The sequence below is a fragment of the Pelophylax lessonae genome, assembly GCF_965119305.1.
Source record: "Pelophylax lessonae genome assembly, chromosome: 1".
NCBI lineage: Eukaryota > Metazoa > Chordata > Amphibia > Anura > Ranidae > Pelophylax > Pelophylax lessonae.
The window spans coordinates 756,174,970-756,190,819 of NC_138768.1; the positions used below are offsets into that span (position 1 = coordinate 756,174,970).

The 15,850-nt window shown below is 41.8% G+C and overlaps 1 protein-coding gene across 1 annotated transcript in view; it reads right to left on the minus strand.

Moving 5' to 3' along the window:
• Positions 1-15,729, minus strand: part of LIAS (lipoic acid synthetase) — a 42,859-nt gene extending 27,130 nt beyond the window's left edge. Inside the window, exons 1-3 of the mRNA XM_082243184.1 lie at positions 15,594-15,729; positions 3,576-3,742; positions 655-748 (exon numbers count right to left, since the gene is read on the minus strand). Coding sequence (XP_082099310.1) covers positions 655-748; positions 3,576-3,742; positions 15,594-15,644 — 312 coding nt within the window. The 5' untranslated portion in view covers positions 15,645-15,729. The remainder of the gene's footprint in view (positions 1-654; positions 749-3,575; positions 3,743-15,593) is intronic.
• Positions 15,730-15,850: the final 121 nt, after the last annotated feature.

Sequence of the window (15,850 nt, forward strand, 5' to 3'; positions counted from 1 at the left end):
AAGAGGAGGGACCTGGAGCGCTGGCGGGGGACCACAGAAGAAGAGGATCAGGGCTGTTCTGTGCAAAAGCATTGCACAGAGCGGGTAAGTATAGACATGTTTGTTATTTTAATAGAAAAAAACAAAGAAAGGTTTAATAATATTTTAAGACAAACCCTGTTTTCTTTCATTTTGGACAGAGTAAGGGAGGGATATAACCAATCTGAATTTTTTTTTGCCATCCCCATCTCATTGGGGACATTTTGCTTCACTTCCTGTCCCATAGCCAAAACAGAAAGTGGGAAGAAATCCCTCCATAGTGACGGAATCCCTGGTTGTCACCAGGATCACCAGAACTAGTGTCTCCATTAAACAATTTCCCCTCTATTCCTGTTCTGGCAACAACACAAAAGGAGAATTTTCAAAAGGAAAATATACTGTGCACTTTGCAAGGGCAGTTGCACTCATTTTCCTTAGTAAATATAATGTGGTAAACTAAAAATAAAGCTAAAAAAAGGTTGCCTTTAGTTATACTTTAAAGACTGTACTGTAAGTAACAACCATTATGGAAATCCAACTGTTAGTGCAACATACAATAAAACAGCTGGCAATGCATCTAGGCAAGACTGCATATTCAATTCAGAAATGTATACTCTCATAGTGTGTTATACTTACAGTGTGGAGATTCAGATTCCGTAAGGTATTTTTCAGTTTATTGTAATTTTTACCCATTGGCATTGAAGTCTTTGCCCAAGGTGGGAGTCTTAACCTGTAAAAAAAGGTAAGATTTCTTACTCCAGTACCAGAAAAGAATAAATATTGGGACATTTGTAAGATATAAAGAGTCCATGCTTTAAGGCTGAGCAAAGAGAATGAAACCTAGAAAAAATACAAATTCTACTTTTACTACAATTATTTTGTAATGACATTAAAATACGACTGTGTTAATTATTAGTATTTGAATGTTTAAATGGGGTGGGGGGGGGGGGGGCGAGAATATTAAAAAGGAGGCCTAATGTAGCACTGTCCCTTGAGGGCTGCTGGATTTCTCACCTTTTTGGGTCCCTCTGGGTTACCGGTAGCAACTTCATGCAGAAACTTAACACTACTTTCCAGCTCAGTCAATGATCAGTCTAGGGGTTGTTGTTTTGTTGTTTTATTTTATATGGGGATGGGAGAATGGAAGAGTGGGATACTCCAAAGCTAGAACTATTCACAATGCTGAGGCCACTAGATGAATCTGAGGTAAAGTTCAGGGTACTTGCCTAGCACCCCCACCCCCCAACACTCCACCAGCTGACACCCGTCCTCTGGCTTCTCTACTCCGGAGTGGCCCCTTCCTGGTCAGGCCCTTAGACACGATCCCCTGTACTCACGATACTGCTTTTCAGGTTCACCAGTGTCTCAACTCCTCTTAGTCAGCTCTTCTGGATCTCTGGGTTCAGCTCCTCACTTCTGGCTCACCAGGCCGACTGCCTGTGACCATACACCAACCGCTGCAGAAGAGGAGGCAGCCGCCACTCTCCTTCCGGGACTCTGCTCACCAGCCAAAGACCCCGAGCACATGTGCTGGCTTTTATACCACACCTCACAATGCACTGAGACAACCAGTCTGTGCCAATCGCTGGGGCTGTATCAAAGCCTGTGTACTCATTGGCCAGGTTTACTCCACTGTCCAATGTGCCTCCCCATTGGACCAGTGAGGACACTCCCCCCAGACCACATGAATCACACACTGAGCAGACCTAACTCACAGATACTGCTCCCTGTTAAGCAGAGAGCAATATAGAATTTACCTGCTGCTCCTCTGATAGGCAGACATGAGTGCCCTGTGTACAGAGTGCAAGGTTGAGTACGCTACATACAGAGTGCAGGGTTTAGGGGTGTGCTATGTACAGAGTGCAGAGTTCAGGAGTGCATTATACACAGAGTGCAGAGTTCAGGAGTACATGGTGTACAGAGTGCAGGGATGTAGAGTGTAGAGTTCAGGGGTGCACTGTGCACAGAGTGCAGGGTTCAGGGGTGCACTGTGCACAGAGTGCAGGGTTTAGGGGTGAACTGTGTACAGAGTGCAGGGTTTCTGGGGTGCACTACATACAGAATGTAGAGTTCAGGGTGTACAGATTGTGGGGGTGTAGAGTTTAGGGGTGCACTGTGTACAGAGTGCAGGGTTTAGAGGTGCACTACATACAGAATGTAGAGTCCAGGGTATAAAGAGTGTAGGGGTTTAGAGTTCAGGGGTGCACTGTGTACAGAGTGCATGGTTTAGGGGTGCGCTATGCACAATGTGCAACCGCAACCCCACCCCTCAACCAAAGCTTCATCTATACTTTTGTTTGACATATGTGCTATAGGGCATCATTGTAGTGAAGATGCCTAAGCTGATTGTAGTTGTATTAGTGGCTTTGCAACTAACACAACAGAGTACTGTCTGTGATACTTTGTTTGTTAGCACCAACATTTACAAGCTTTCAGGGTGTTTCCTTTTTCTTAGTCCAAGCAGCACTGTTGCAAAAAGCTTTAGTAAAACTTGCTTTATGGAAGTTTTTCCCATCATTTTTTTTGCACATATGGTGTGAATGAATCCTGAATCATCCATCTGCAAATCAGTCCAAGGATATTTCTGAAGTGTTACAATAATTTATATGACCTGTACTACATACAAATAACAGCAGCCAATCATCAGTTGCTATCCATTCCACAGAGTGAGTTTATGATTAAGCGTCCATTGGCAAGGCATCAACTCTTACGGTGCGTTATGCCATTTGGACTGTTTTGATTTTTTCAATAAATGTATGGATCTTAACAACAGTGAGCGGTCATCCACCGGGTCATTGTCCGCATACAGTGAGAGCTTTGCTCTTTCGACAATGCTGCAGTGACTTCCTATCTCTTGTAGTGAGAATAAGGATTTGCTTGCTCTGCACTTCCTCCATTCAGAAGTGTCTTGCATTCTTTTTAATGAATATGAGGTGCCCTCTGATTGGAAAAGTTGGAGAGGAAGTGTCAAAATCTACCCTTGTCCAAAGGACACCTTGCATTCACTGAAAACAATACATTTTCTGAATAAAGACGACAAGGCGTGAACACCCTCTATCCTCACTGGGAGAAATGGGACATCGCTGCAGTACCACCGGGAAGATCAATGCTCACACTGTGAAACAGACTATAAAAGAATATATCAGCATCTCCAGCTGGCCTCTTACATAGCAATCATTAAGGGCTCATTCTCACAGGCGGAAAAAAAAAAATTCTGTGTACTCAGGATCAAAGATCCTGTCTAAAATAGGCACATAAAGTTCTCCCATGTATGTGCCTTTATACACGTTTGTGAGCAAAATCTGCAGATCTACACGTGTAAGATTTTCAGCCGTGTCCTGCTTTTTTGTGTCCAACTAAATGCAGTGCACATTTTCATAAGGAGATGTAGCTTTCTATATGGGTTCATTGATTACTATAGTGCTGCGTTTGGAGGCGAACAAAACTATCTGTTGTACACACCTAAACGTACTGTTTTTTGCCTGTGTGAACGAGCCCTAAAGATAACTAAGTTGGCTCAATCTAACTTTTAAAAATCAAATAAGTGTCACTCTTACCGCTCTCCTTTCTGGCGCTTCAGATTTCCCTTGTATTCAGCCCATGTGGTTTTGTCTGTTAAATCTCCTGATATAAACTCACGCAGGTCGGGCCCATTTTGGATGAGGTCCTTTTGATCATTTGACAAACTAGACAGTACTCTGTAAGATGTGTTGTATTCTGCCAGCTGCAAAAAAAAAAAAAAAAAGACTTGCATCTAATATGGCATGATTATACAATATTGTATGTCCATTACTGAAATATAAAACAATGAGATCCTCAACAGATCATAAATTCACTGGCCCCAAACTGAAGTGAATTCAGCAAGGTGAAGTGACCACTAAAGGCCCGTACACACTTGACGGAAATCGGACAAAATATCCTCCGATTTTTCTCTCTCATGCTCAGCGTTCATTACCGTTTTTAGTTGACAGTGCATAATGCATAAATGTTCACGAAATTTCTCGTCAGATTTTTTTTTTTTTGGGACATTTGTTCCTAGACTTCCGGGTCGTCAGCAACTTCAGATCATGCGTGGTTTGTATCCGATTTTTCGTGGACGTACTGCATACACATTAAATGAAAATTGGTCGTCTGGGGACAGACGATAAAAATCGTACGATTTTACCTCGAACTGAATTTTCTGCAGATTTTCTACTAATGTGTATCCCACTTTAGTTTATCCATGAAATAGAAAGTAGAAGGACCACTGAGGTCCCACACTCCCCAGCAGCATATACTCACCTTTATTTGTGTCCCCTCCACTCTGTTCAGGCAATAAGAGGAATGTAAAATGTGAAACCATAAGCCCCCGTTCACACTGGGGCGACCTGTGAGGAGACCTGGTCGCCTCACAGGTCGCCGCAGGTCGCCTCCCATAGGGAAGCTGCGGACCCGTTCTGATAGGAGCGACACAAGTCGCTCCGACTCAGAAAAAGGGTCCGGAGCTTCTTTGGGGCGACCAGGAGGCGACCGCCATAGACTTCAATGTTATGAAGTCCGTGGCGGCCGCTCCGAGGTCGCGGCGCGCTGCTCGCACCGCGACCTCGGAGGTCGCGGTCCGAAGTAGCGTCGCCCCAGTGTGAACGGGGGCTAAAAGGATCAGTATAGCCAAAATATAAAACAAAATCCTTTGTTATAATGTGTTTAAAAACAATGCAAGGCAGGTACAAAAAAAAAAACAAAACACGTTCCTTTGCATGAAGCATTTGAACCATTCAAGTCTTTATCGAATCCATTGTTGACTAGCTAAAGGTCTCATGAAATCACACATCACCTGTATGGTAACACTTCCTGCCATTTGAACCAACCAATTAAACATATTTAAACATAGTAACTAATGTTAACAACCAGCAGGGAGAGCCAATGTATTTACCCTTTAAAAACTGCTTGTTAAAACAGGAGAAAATATAATAAAACCTCAAGACACTTATATCACGGCAGGATTACACATCAAAGATTGAAAATTAAAAAATGCAAAATATAATAAACAATCAACGCAATAGTATAATCCAGAGAAGAAACAGCCCCTGATGTTCCCAGGGATTAATCAGACCGACTCTGCTTAGCTTTCAAGATGAGATCAAATGCCATGAGAGTAGTTTTGCCATGGACACAACTAGTGGTACACCGAAATTTCGGCAACCCAAATTTTCGGTCGAAAATGGGTTAAAGATGGCGAAAATGAATGGCCGCTAATAGCTGTAAGAAGTGAGCCCCTCACTTCCCTGTCAGGGGGGTATCTCCGCTGACCGCTCCGCTTTGTTCCTCCGCCGGCGCCGGCCCGCTTTAGTGTGAGCTACACTGGTTGCTAGGATGGCCAGGCGACTGGCGTCTGGCAACCAGTGACCACCCGAGGAGAGGACCCAGCATGCACAGTGTAGTAGATAGTAATCAAATGTGAACAGCAATAATCAAATGAAATATAACATCATGATTCGCATACTAAACAATGATCAAGAAAATGTGCAAATAATGCAACAGATCAAGAATAAATTTGTATCAGATATGCAAATGTGACAATAAGTGCTGAAAAATTGGTATAATAATTTTGTGGTTATATTTATTTTATTGGCTTGTAGTTTTTAATTTCAGATTCATTAAATTCAAGTCTAATATTAATAAAATGATAGAAAAAAACTATTTTAAAATCATTTGGGGGAAAAAAAAAAGTCATTTTCGGTTTTGTTTTCGGCCAAGGGCATCCAGAATTTTCGGTTTCGGCTCAGAACTGTCATTTCGGTGCATCCCTAGACACAACTACCATGAGGGCAAATACTCAAAATGCATGCACATACTGTATATATCTAAATAATCTCTGCGAAAATCAGTAAAAAGGTTAATATTCCATTTATTTAGGCCTCGTGGTAACTTGGTTTCCAAAAACAAAAATTGAATAAGCTTTTCGGGCTAAAAGCTTGGATCTTGTATCACTCCCTCTAGAATCATGAAACACTCTCTCATCTCAATTATCTGAAATCTAAATCTGCACCACGTTCCACCAAAAAAGTTTTGAAACATTGGGAGGATGTTTTGTTCCAGAACTGACCGCACCCTCCAGATGTTTTCCCATTCTAACTTTAAAGCGGAGCTTAACTGTTCCTAAACACCACAAACTGAAAATGCTATTTAATTCATTTTAAAGGCTAAGTGCACCTTTAAATAAATAAAAAAAATGCACAACTTTTTGCAGGTAAAAAATTCGATTTTATTATTTTTAGAGATGCACCGAAATTTAAGTGGCCGAAAATGGTGTTTTCGCCATTTTTCCAATAGAGAAAAAGGTGCTGATAATGGCACTGAAAACGCACATAATTTTGCCACAATTTTACTGCGCTTAGGTTTGGTTCACACTAGCCCGACTCCAAAGTCGCGCGACTTTCATTGCAACTTTGAAGTCTGATTTTGATGTGACTTTTTGTACTCTGTGGCATTAAAGTCCTATCAAAGTAGTGCAGGAACCTTTTCCAAAATTGGACAGACTTGTGTAGTATCAGTTAAGACAGATCTCATAGGGAAACATTAAAGCGGAGTTCCACCCTGGAAAAGCTTTTTTTAATAAAAATACCCCTGGGACAGTCAGGGCTAGTACATTCCACAATGGCTAGCCTCTGATCTGTCCCGGGTTGCACTTACCTTTTAGAAGAAATACTTACCTTGAAAAAGTATTGTCCAGCGCTGCCATCTCAGGTGTGGGCAGCTTGAAGCCAGCGCGATCCTCTTCTGTGTTCTCTTCCGTCTTCTTCGGTCCCACGATGCACTGCACCGGCCCCGCCTTCACTTCCGGTGCCGCAGCGTCATCCCTGCACAGCTTCTGACGTCGGGGCCGGTGCAGGCGCATTGATTCCTGGGAGCGATGACGTTCAGCTCCTAGGAATCATTGCAAGCCAGGAAGTGACGAATCGCCGTGGCCGCCGAGGGGAGGAAGAGAAAGTAAGGTAAATATATTTTCTTCTAAACAAGGTATGTAAAAAAAAAAAAATTGCTATTATCCATTTGTTTTTCAGGTGACCCCGGGCATGAAGATGGAGGCAAGTTTAATTTTAGGGTGGAACTCCGCTTTAAATTTCACGTCATCCGACTTGAGGTCTCTCAAGTCGGATCCTATGTCGCATCAATGAAAACCTTATGGTGTGTTCTTCATAGGTCCTATGACTCAATAACCTGCATCAAAAACATAACACAGGTGTGTTTTTGATGCGTTCTTTCTGCGTTTTCAATGCATTTCAGTGGGGAGGTGCGTTTTTGGTGCACTTTTTTGACCAAAAATACAGCAAGCAAGATTTTTCCACCACAATGGAAGCGCAACGGACCATTGTGAAGACATACATAGAATTTAAAGGGTTGCACTTTTTTTGCGCTAAACGTGCCGATAATGGTCAACAATAAATTAATATTAATTTAAATTCATGATATTAATTAAAAAGTTGAATATAGTACAATTAAATATATATATATATGAAAACATATATATATATATATAGATATATATTTTTTTTTACAAACTGTCATTTGTCAAGTGCATCCTGAATTTTCGGTTTCAGCACCAAAATTTCCATTCGGTGCACCTCTAATTATTTTACTCTGTAGCCTGTAAGGCATTGCACCCATGATAGAGTAAGGGAGAATCAGTTTTTTTTTCCATAGGGGATTTTTCCCTACACTTTATGTTCCGCAGCCAAAACAAAAGGTGAGCTATACCCGGTGTGTCAACAGGACAAGTGTCCCCATTGGAAGATTTCCTCTCTATTCCTGTTCAACGGTCAACCCAAAATTTGGCAATTTATTTTACTTTTGATGATAATGGTAAACAGAATAGATAGAGGGTGAATCTCCCTAGCAGGGACACAGACAGCAAAAAAACCTGAAAGGACTTTGAATCCCTCTCCACTCTGTCCAAAAGTAAAAAAACAGTTATACGTTATTGGGCAAAATTAAAACAAAAATTTACTTGAGCGTAACCATGCTATTAAAAGGTTTTTTTTTTTTTTTTTTTTATTTGTACGACTTATAGCATAGGAGAAGAATCATGTTATTTTGTTTCTTAGACATTCACAAAAGTGCCTGAAAAAATAAATTTTTGCCTTCAAGCAGTAGTAAACTCCCACTGGACACTTATAGCTATAGGTTAGCTTAAAACAGGGCTTGACAAATTTTCCTGAAATCTAGGAGCCAGCTAAAAAAGTTAGGAGCCAGTTTTTTTTTTTTTTTAAACTAACAACCAAGCTTTATTTAATAAAACGGATACTAAATTTACACATAAATACGACTAGAACCCCACTCTCCTCTATAGCACAATTGGATGAAAACAGACTGTCTGTCTCTTTCCATCCGATGCCATCTGATCCGATCCACGGGATGGATAGAAAATAGAACCACCATCCGTCTGCTTTTGGTGGACAGGATCAGATGGCGGCAGATTACTGCTCCATAGAGGAGAATCAAGGGTCCGATCAGGTCTGCCTGAAAAACTGACAGGCGGACCTGATCAGACAGCCCGTGTGAAAGGGGCCTTCGGCTGTGGCATGGCGATGAGGAAAAAAAAAAAGGAGATATATATATATATATATATATAGATATATAGATAGATAGATAGATATATATATATATATATATATATATATATATATATATATATTTTTTTTTTTTTTAATAATTGGAAAAAAAAATATTTTTTTTTATTTTTTTAATAATTAAAAAAAAAAGAAAAAAATATTATTTTTTTTTTTTTTTACATTTAAAAAATAAATTAAATAATAATGACCACACTCCCTGTCAAAGGTAACTAACTGGACAGGGAGATGGTAATGAATGAATTGAGAACAAAAAGGCAGTGGAAACAGTCATTACTCCCGGCCTCCACAAGAGGGCGCCAGTTCCCCATTGGAAGCCTGTCATCTCAAGTAGGCCGAAAAGCCGGGGCCTCAATTTTCGGACGGCCCGGAAGTCCGTGCACTCCGTGCGTTGAAGTCCGGGCAAAAATGACAGGACACCTTCTGCAGGGCACCCCCAGGCGCCAGGTCGCTAATTCTAGTCGCAAATGCGACCTGGCGCCCGGGGATTGTCGAGCCCTGGCTTAAAATAAAGGCTACCTGTAGGTACAAGGACCGTTTAGGAGATATTTAGTGTCTCTGCAGCCAATGCCGTCACAGGCACATGCACTCTGAAGGAACAGCATATTCGTATAGTTTCTTCAGAGCTCTATGCTGCGATGCCGAGACTCCCATGCACATGTGGGGGAGTAACATCATCACCGATCAGCCATTCAAGGGGCCAGAGCCTGCAAACCTGGAAGAAAGACTGGGTGAAGATAGAAGCCCTGTCAGAGGTGAAAGCACGCCACTGAAGGGCTTTGTTTCAAGATAAGTCTTTCATAATGTGCTAGTATGCAATGCATACTAGCACATTTTGATATTACCTTGCAGGGAATATTTTTTTTTAGTAAAGCTGTAGTAAAGTTTACTACCGCTAAGGATCGGGCCTAATTCTGACACTTGTTTTTTACAAGTTAAAATCAGTTTTTTTTTGCTAGAAAATAAATTAAAACCCCCAAACATTATATATATATATATATATATATATATATATATATATATATATATATATATATATATATATATATTTTTAGCAGAGACCCTAGAGAATAAAATGGAGATCGTTGCAATATTTTTTATCACACCGTATTTGTGCAGCGGTCTTCCAAATGCAATTTTTTTTGGAAAAAATTCACTTTTTTTAATAAAAAAATAAGAAAACAGTAAAGTTAGCTCAATTTTTTTCTATAATTTGAAAGATAATGTTACACTGAGTAAATAGATACCCAACATGTCATGCTTCAAAATTGCGCACGCTCGTGGAATGGTGACAAACATTGGTACCTAAAAATCCCCATAGGCGACACTTTAAAAATTTCTACAGGTTACCAGCTTAGAGTTACAGAGGAGGTCTAGGGCTAAAAATTATTGCTCTTGCTCTAACAATCGCAGCGATACCTCACATGTGTGGTTTGAACACCGTTTACATATGTGGGCGGGACTTGCGCATGCGTTTGCCTTTGCGCGTGAGCAAACGGGGACAGGGCGCTTTCATTTCTTTTTCTTTTCCTATTTATTTTTTCTATTATTTTTACACAGTTTTTTTTTTTTATATTTTTGATAATTTTTATTCATATTACAAGGAATGTAAACATCCCTTGTTATAGAAATAAGCATGACAAGACCTCTTTATTGTGAGATCTGGGGTCAAAAAGAGGACGATGGAAGATGATGGAAAAAAAATGGCTTTTTAAAAGTGTTGCTAGGAGACGACGTTTGATGTCGCTCCAGTCCTCCAAGACCATAGAGTCGAGTGAGGGCCATCTTGCCCTCACTCGACTTCCTGGCTGGCGTGTCCGGTAAGCGGGGAAAACGACCGGGACGCAGTGGGAGGGGGGGTCACCTCTCTCACCACACCGTAAGGGTGATCCCGCGGCGAATCCGCTGCTGGGACCACCCTTATATGAAAGAGGACTGGCCGCTATCTGACGTAAACCTGCGGTGGGCGGTCCGGAAGTGGTTAAGTGAACAGCCTCAGATGATACACAGGAATATCTGCTGTCTTCAGCTTGCTATATTCTTTAGAAAGTGGACATCGTGTTAGAGATGTTTTTCTTCCTGTTCAGCACTGGGTGTGGAGTCTTGGCATACACTGTGTGACAGCTGATTGGAGGAAAGGCACACACCCCCTCTCTACATATGCAGAGGAAGGAAGGAATATGCAGAGTTGTGCTGTAAATAGACCCAGTTATATCATGTACACCTGATCTATTTATAGCACCCATCCCGACACAAATTTCAGGCTGGATTTATCTCAGTTGTCAGAGAACTTGTAAGAAGTCATGCTAATAACCGAAGAACAGAGCAGCAGAAACACACTGGGCTTAGTGCTTTGGAGAGAGATAAGAAAACACTGCAGATATATGTGCCTAGGTCAAATTTCATGAATCAGGTTTACATCCACTTTAAGCTTCTACTGGTTGGATCCTCTTGTGTCATTGACACATCTAAATGTATGCTAGTATCCTTTAGGTATCTATAAATGGCTTCTGAACTGCAAAGCATTTTGTCAATTGTCCAAGAATAAAGAAATGAACGGTCGGCACTCAGGGTGACATCCAAAAAATAGTATTCCTTTATTGAAAAAACATGTACAATGCTGCTAAAACCAGCCTACGCGTTTCGAACATTAGCCATGACTAAGGATTATCGTCCGAAACACGTAGGCTGTTTTTACACCACTGTACATACTTTTTAAATAAAGGAATATTATTTTTTGGATGTCACCCTGAGTGCCGAACATCCTTTCCTTATTCTGGTACGTTGGTAGTGTCGGCAGCCCTGGGGTCTGAGCACTGGGTGGAGCTGTTATGTGGGAAGGTTGTATCACCTAAACACCTGTTTGCTCTATTTTGTCAATTGTCTCCTTTATGTGAAACTCGAAAAAGTACATTGAGGCAGAATTGCATGTTTTGGACCAAAACAGGAAATTCCTTCCAAGATGAAGGTTGAGACAAACCATTTACTGACAGGGGTGCTTACTATGATCAGCTTTTACTTATGCATGTAAAACCCTTATCCAAATAGGAAAAGAACTGCTGTAGCTAATTATAAAGTAGTAGGTGGAATTCAGCTTCAATTTGATGATCAAATCCATTTCAGTCTTCTAATACTGCCATCCCCAGACAGTGCTGCTGACCAGAGGTGTCTCTGTTGCTTCTTCATAGATAATAAAAAGATCCATAAGCCGCACATCATGAAGCAGACCCATGTGCAGGAAGTGAGCTGAATGGCAGCCTCAGCCAGGACTAGGGGTGCACCGATCCGACTTTTTTTGTCCCGATACCTGGCATTGTGTATCTGCCGATACCTATCCAGAAATACACACATAAAGCATGCAGCTGCAGTAAAGAGCAAAGTCACTGCTTTAGGTGTATGGCTCCTCCATTCACAGGCGGAGTGCATCTGATATCACTCCACCTGTGAGCCGGACCTATACAGGAAGTAGCGGCTCCCATCCCATACTACTACTATTACACCAAGTAAGGGATGGCTGAGCCAGGACTCAGCAAAACCGGATCGGTCCGTGGATCGGTTAATTTTACCGATCCCCCAATCCAGCTTTTGTGGCAGTATCGGCGCCGATTTCCGATCCTAATATCGGATTGGTGCATCCCTAGCCAGGACACGCCCCCAGTGCACTTCAATCCGCCCCTTGGGGGAATAATCATGAATCTATCCTCCATAGATAGTGGAGTCAGAAGCTGATCTCTCAATTGACTTCTGTACGGAAAGGTTTCTTCACAGTCAGAGCTGTGAAAATGTGGAATAGACTCCCTCCAGTGGTGGTTCTGGCCAGCTCAGTAGATTGTTTTAAAAAAGGCCTGGATTCTTTCCTAGGTGTACATAATATAAATGGGTACTAACATTTTTTTTAGGTAAAGTTGATCCAGGGAATATCCGATTGCCTCTCGGGGATCAGGAAGGAATTTTTTCCCCTGCTGTAGCAACATTGGATCATGCTTTGCTGGGGTTTTTGGCCTTCCTCTGGATAAACTGCAGGTATAGGATTGTGTACATGGTATTGTATGGTTGGGTTTTCTTTTTTTATTGGTTGAGCTAGATGGACTTGTGTCTTTTTTTCAACCTGACTAACTATGTAACTATGGCCAAAAGTTTTGAGAATTACACAAATATTTATTTTCACAAAGTCTGCTGCTTCAGTATTTTTAGATCTTTCTGTCAGATGTTACTATGGTATACTGAAGTAAAATGACAAGCATTTCATAAGTGTCAAAGGCTTTTGTTGACAATTACATTAATTTTATGCAGAGTCAATATTTGAAGTGTTGACCCTTCTTTTTTAAGACCTCTGCAATTCGCCCTGGCATGCGGTCAATCAACTTGTGGGCCACATGCTGACTGATGGAAGCGCATTCTTGCATAATCAATGCTTGGAGTTTGTCAGAAATTGTGTTTTTTTGTTCACCCGCCTCCTGAGGATTGACCACAAGTTCTCAATGAGATTAAGGTCTGGGGGGTTTGCTGACCATGGTCCCAAACTTTTGATATTTTGTTTCCCAAGCCACTTAGTTATCACTTTTGCCTTATGGCAAGGTGCTCCATCATGCTGAAAAATACATTGTTCATCATCAAACTGTTCTTGGATGTTTGGGAGAAGTTTCTCTCAGAGAATGTTTTTGTACCATTCTTTATCCATAGCTGTGTTCTTAGGCAAAATTGTGAGTGAGCCCACTCCCTTAGCTGAGAAGCAACCCCACATATGAATGGTCCCAGGATGCTTTACTATTGGCATGACACAGGACTGATGGTAGCGCTCATCTTTTCTTCTCCAGACAAGGTTTTTTTTTCTGGATGCCCCAAACATTCAAAAAGGGGATTCATCAGAGAAAATGACTTTTCTCCAGTTCTCAGCAGTCCAATCCCTGTAACTTTTGCAGAATATCTGTCTGTCCCTGATGTTTATCCTGGAAAGAAGTGGCCTCTTTGCTGCCCTTGACACCAGGCCATCCTCCAAAAGTCTTCTCCTCACTGTGCGTGGAGATGCACTCACACCTGCCTGCTGCCATTCTTGAGCAAGCTCTGTCCTGGTGGCGCCCCAATCCTGCAACTAAATCAACTGCAGGAGACGGTTCTGGCGCTTGCTGGACTTTCTTGGGCGCCCTGAAGTCTTCTTCACAAATGCAGTGGAAATGTTTTTTTGGGATTAAATTCATTTTCATGGCAAAGAGGGACTTTGCAACTAATTGCAATTCATCTGATCACTCTTTATAACACTCTGGAGTATATGGAAATTGCCATCATAAAAACTGAGGCAGCAGACTTTGTGAAAACTAATATTTGTGTCATTCTCAAAACCATTGGCTATAACCTGCAGTGCTGATCTGCATGTTCTGGCTCCCTGCTATCACAATACCATAACCCACCAGATCCATATCGAGTGTGTGGATGGAAGAATTGTTCCTTTATTATGTATGGGCTGTATAAGACAGGAGCTGTGTTACTGGCCCGTTAAAGCGGTTATAAACCGCTGCACTTTTTTCTTACCTGCAAGGCAAAGGCATAATGTGCTAGTATGCATCGCATACTAGAACATTATGTTAAACTTACCTGAAAACTAAGTGATTCAGCGATGCCATCGCTGGAGGCAGCATCTATCTCTACCCGGTCTTCCTTCCGGGTTCGTGGCTCTGACTCTGTGACTGGCCGGAGCCTAGATGACGTCACTCCTGCACATGTGTGCGGGAGTCGGCAGTCACGGCACACTGCTCTGAAGAAATGGCACGGGTGGCCGTTCCTTCAGAGCGCATGCGCCAGTGACGTAACTGGCTGCTAGCTCAGTAAATATCTCCTAAACGGTGCAAGTTTAGGAAATATTTACACTACCTATAGGTAAGCCCTCTTTAACCACTTACCGATTGCCCACAGTAATATTACTCCCCTGGGTCCAGTCACGTAGTACTACATGACTGGAGGGGAAGGGGTTTCGGCGGCACGCTCCAGCTGTGTTTAGACACAGCGGGAGGCGGGCCGCAGGAGGAGAGGCGGTGATTGCCACCTTCCTCCCCCGATCGTCCGGTAAACGGAGAGAAGACCCGCCTGCTTATGTAAACAAAGCAGGCGGATCTTCTGTGAGACATGCAGGGACAGATCTGCAGATTCAGCTAAGCTAAAACTGCGATCTGTCTGTGTTTGTCACAGAACCCCCCCCACACACAGTTAGTAAGCATCTAGGCATACATTAACCCTTGGGTTAACCCCTTCCCTGCCAATGGCATTATTACACTAACAGTGCATATTTTTACCACTGATTACTGTAGAAATGTCACTGGTACCCCCAAAAGTGTCAAAAATGTCAGTCAGGGATCCGATCTGTCCGCCGCAATGTCGCAGTCCCCCGAAAAATCACAGATGGCCACCATTGCTAATAAAAAAAAAATGACAAATCTTTCCTGTAGTTAGTAGACGCAATACCTTTTGCGAAAATCAATCAAAATACGCTTATTGCGATTTTTTTTAAACAAAAATATGTAGCAGAAAACAAATTGGACTAAAATGTTAAAAAATTTTGATTTTTTTTTTGGGAATGTTATATAGCAGAATGTAATAAATATTGTTTTTTTTTTTCCACAATTGTCGCACTTTTTTTGTTTATAGTGCAAAAAATAAAAATCGCACAGGTGATCAAATACCACCAAAAAAGCTCTATTTGTGGGAATAAAAGGACGTAAATTTAGTTAGTGTACAGCGTTGCATGACCACGCATTTGTCAGTTAAACGCAGTGCCAAGTTGAAAAAAGTGGCCTGGTCAGAAAGGGGGCAAATCCTTCCGGAGCTAAAGTGGTTAAAAAAAAAACAAATGCAGCCACCACATCAAATAATTGGTAAACTGCAATATAATAAACGTCTGGTTTGGGGTTTAGAGACGCTTTAATCAGCTCCAACAACCTAAAGTCTCCCGGTAGAGGTACAGTGATATCTCACCCCGGTAAACCTCAGCAGCTCCGCCCCTCTTCTCAGCCCGATCAGCCTCATCGTCTCCGGGAACACAACCTGACAAATCACCGGAGCTCGGCAGTCTGCTAATCGAGTCTGCGATCCGTACACTAAGTAGGGTAAGCTGACCCCTCCAGGTATCCGTAGCCAGTCATTACTCTATGGCTTTATTAACTCTAAAGGTTAACAACCTTTATACAGGCAGAAACTAAGCTTTTTGTGTTTCTATTATATCTGGACACATG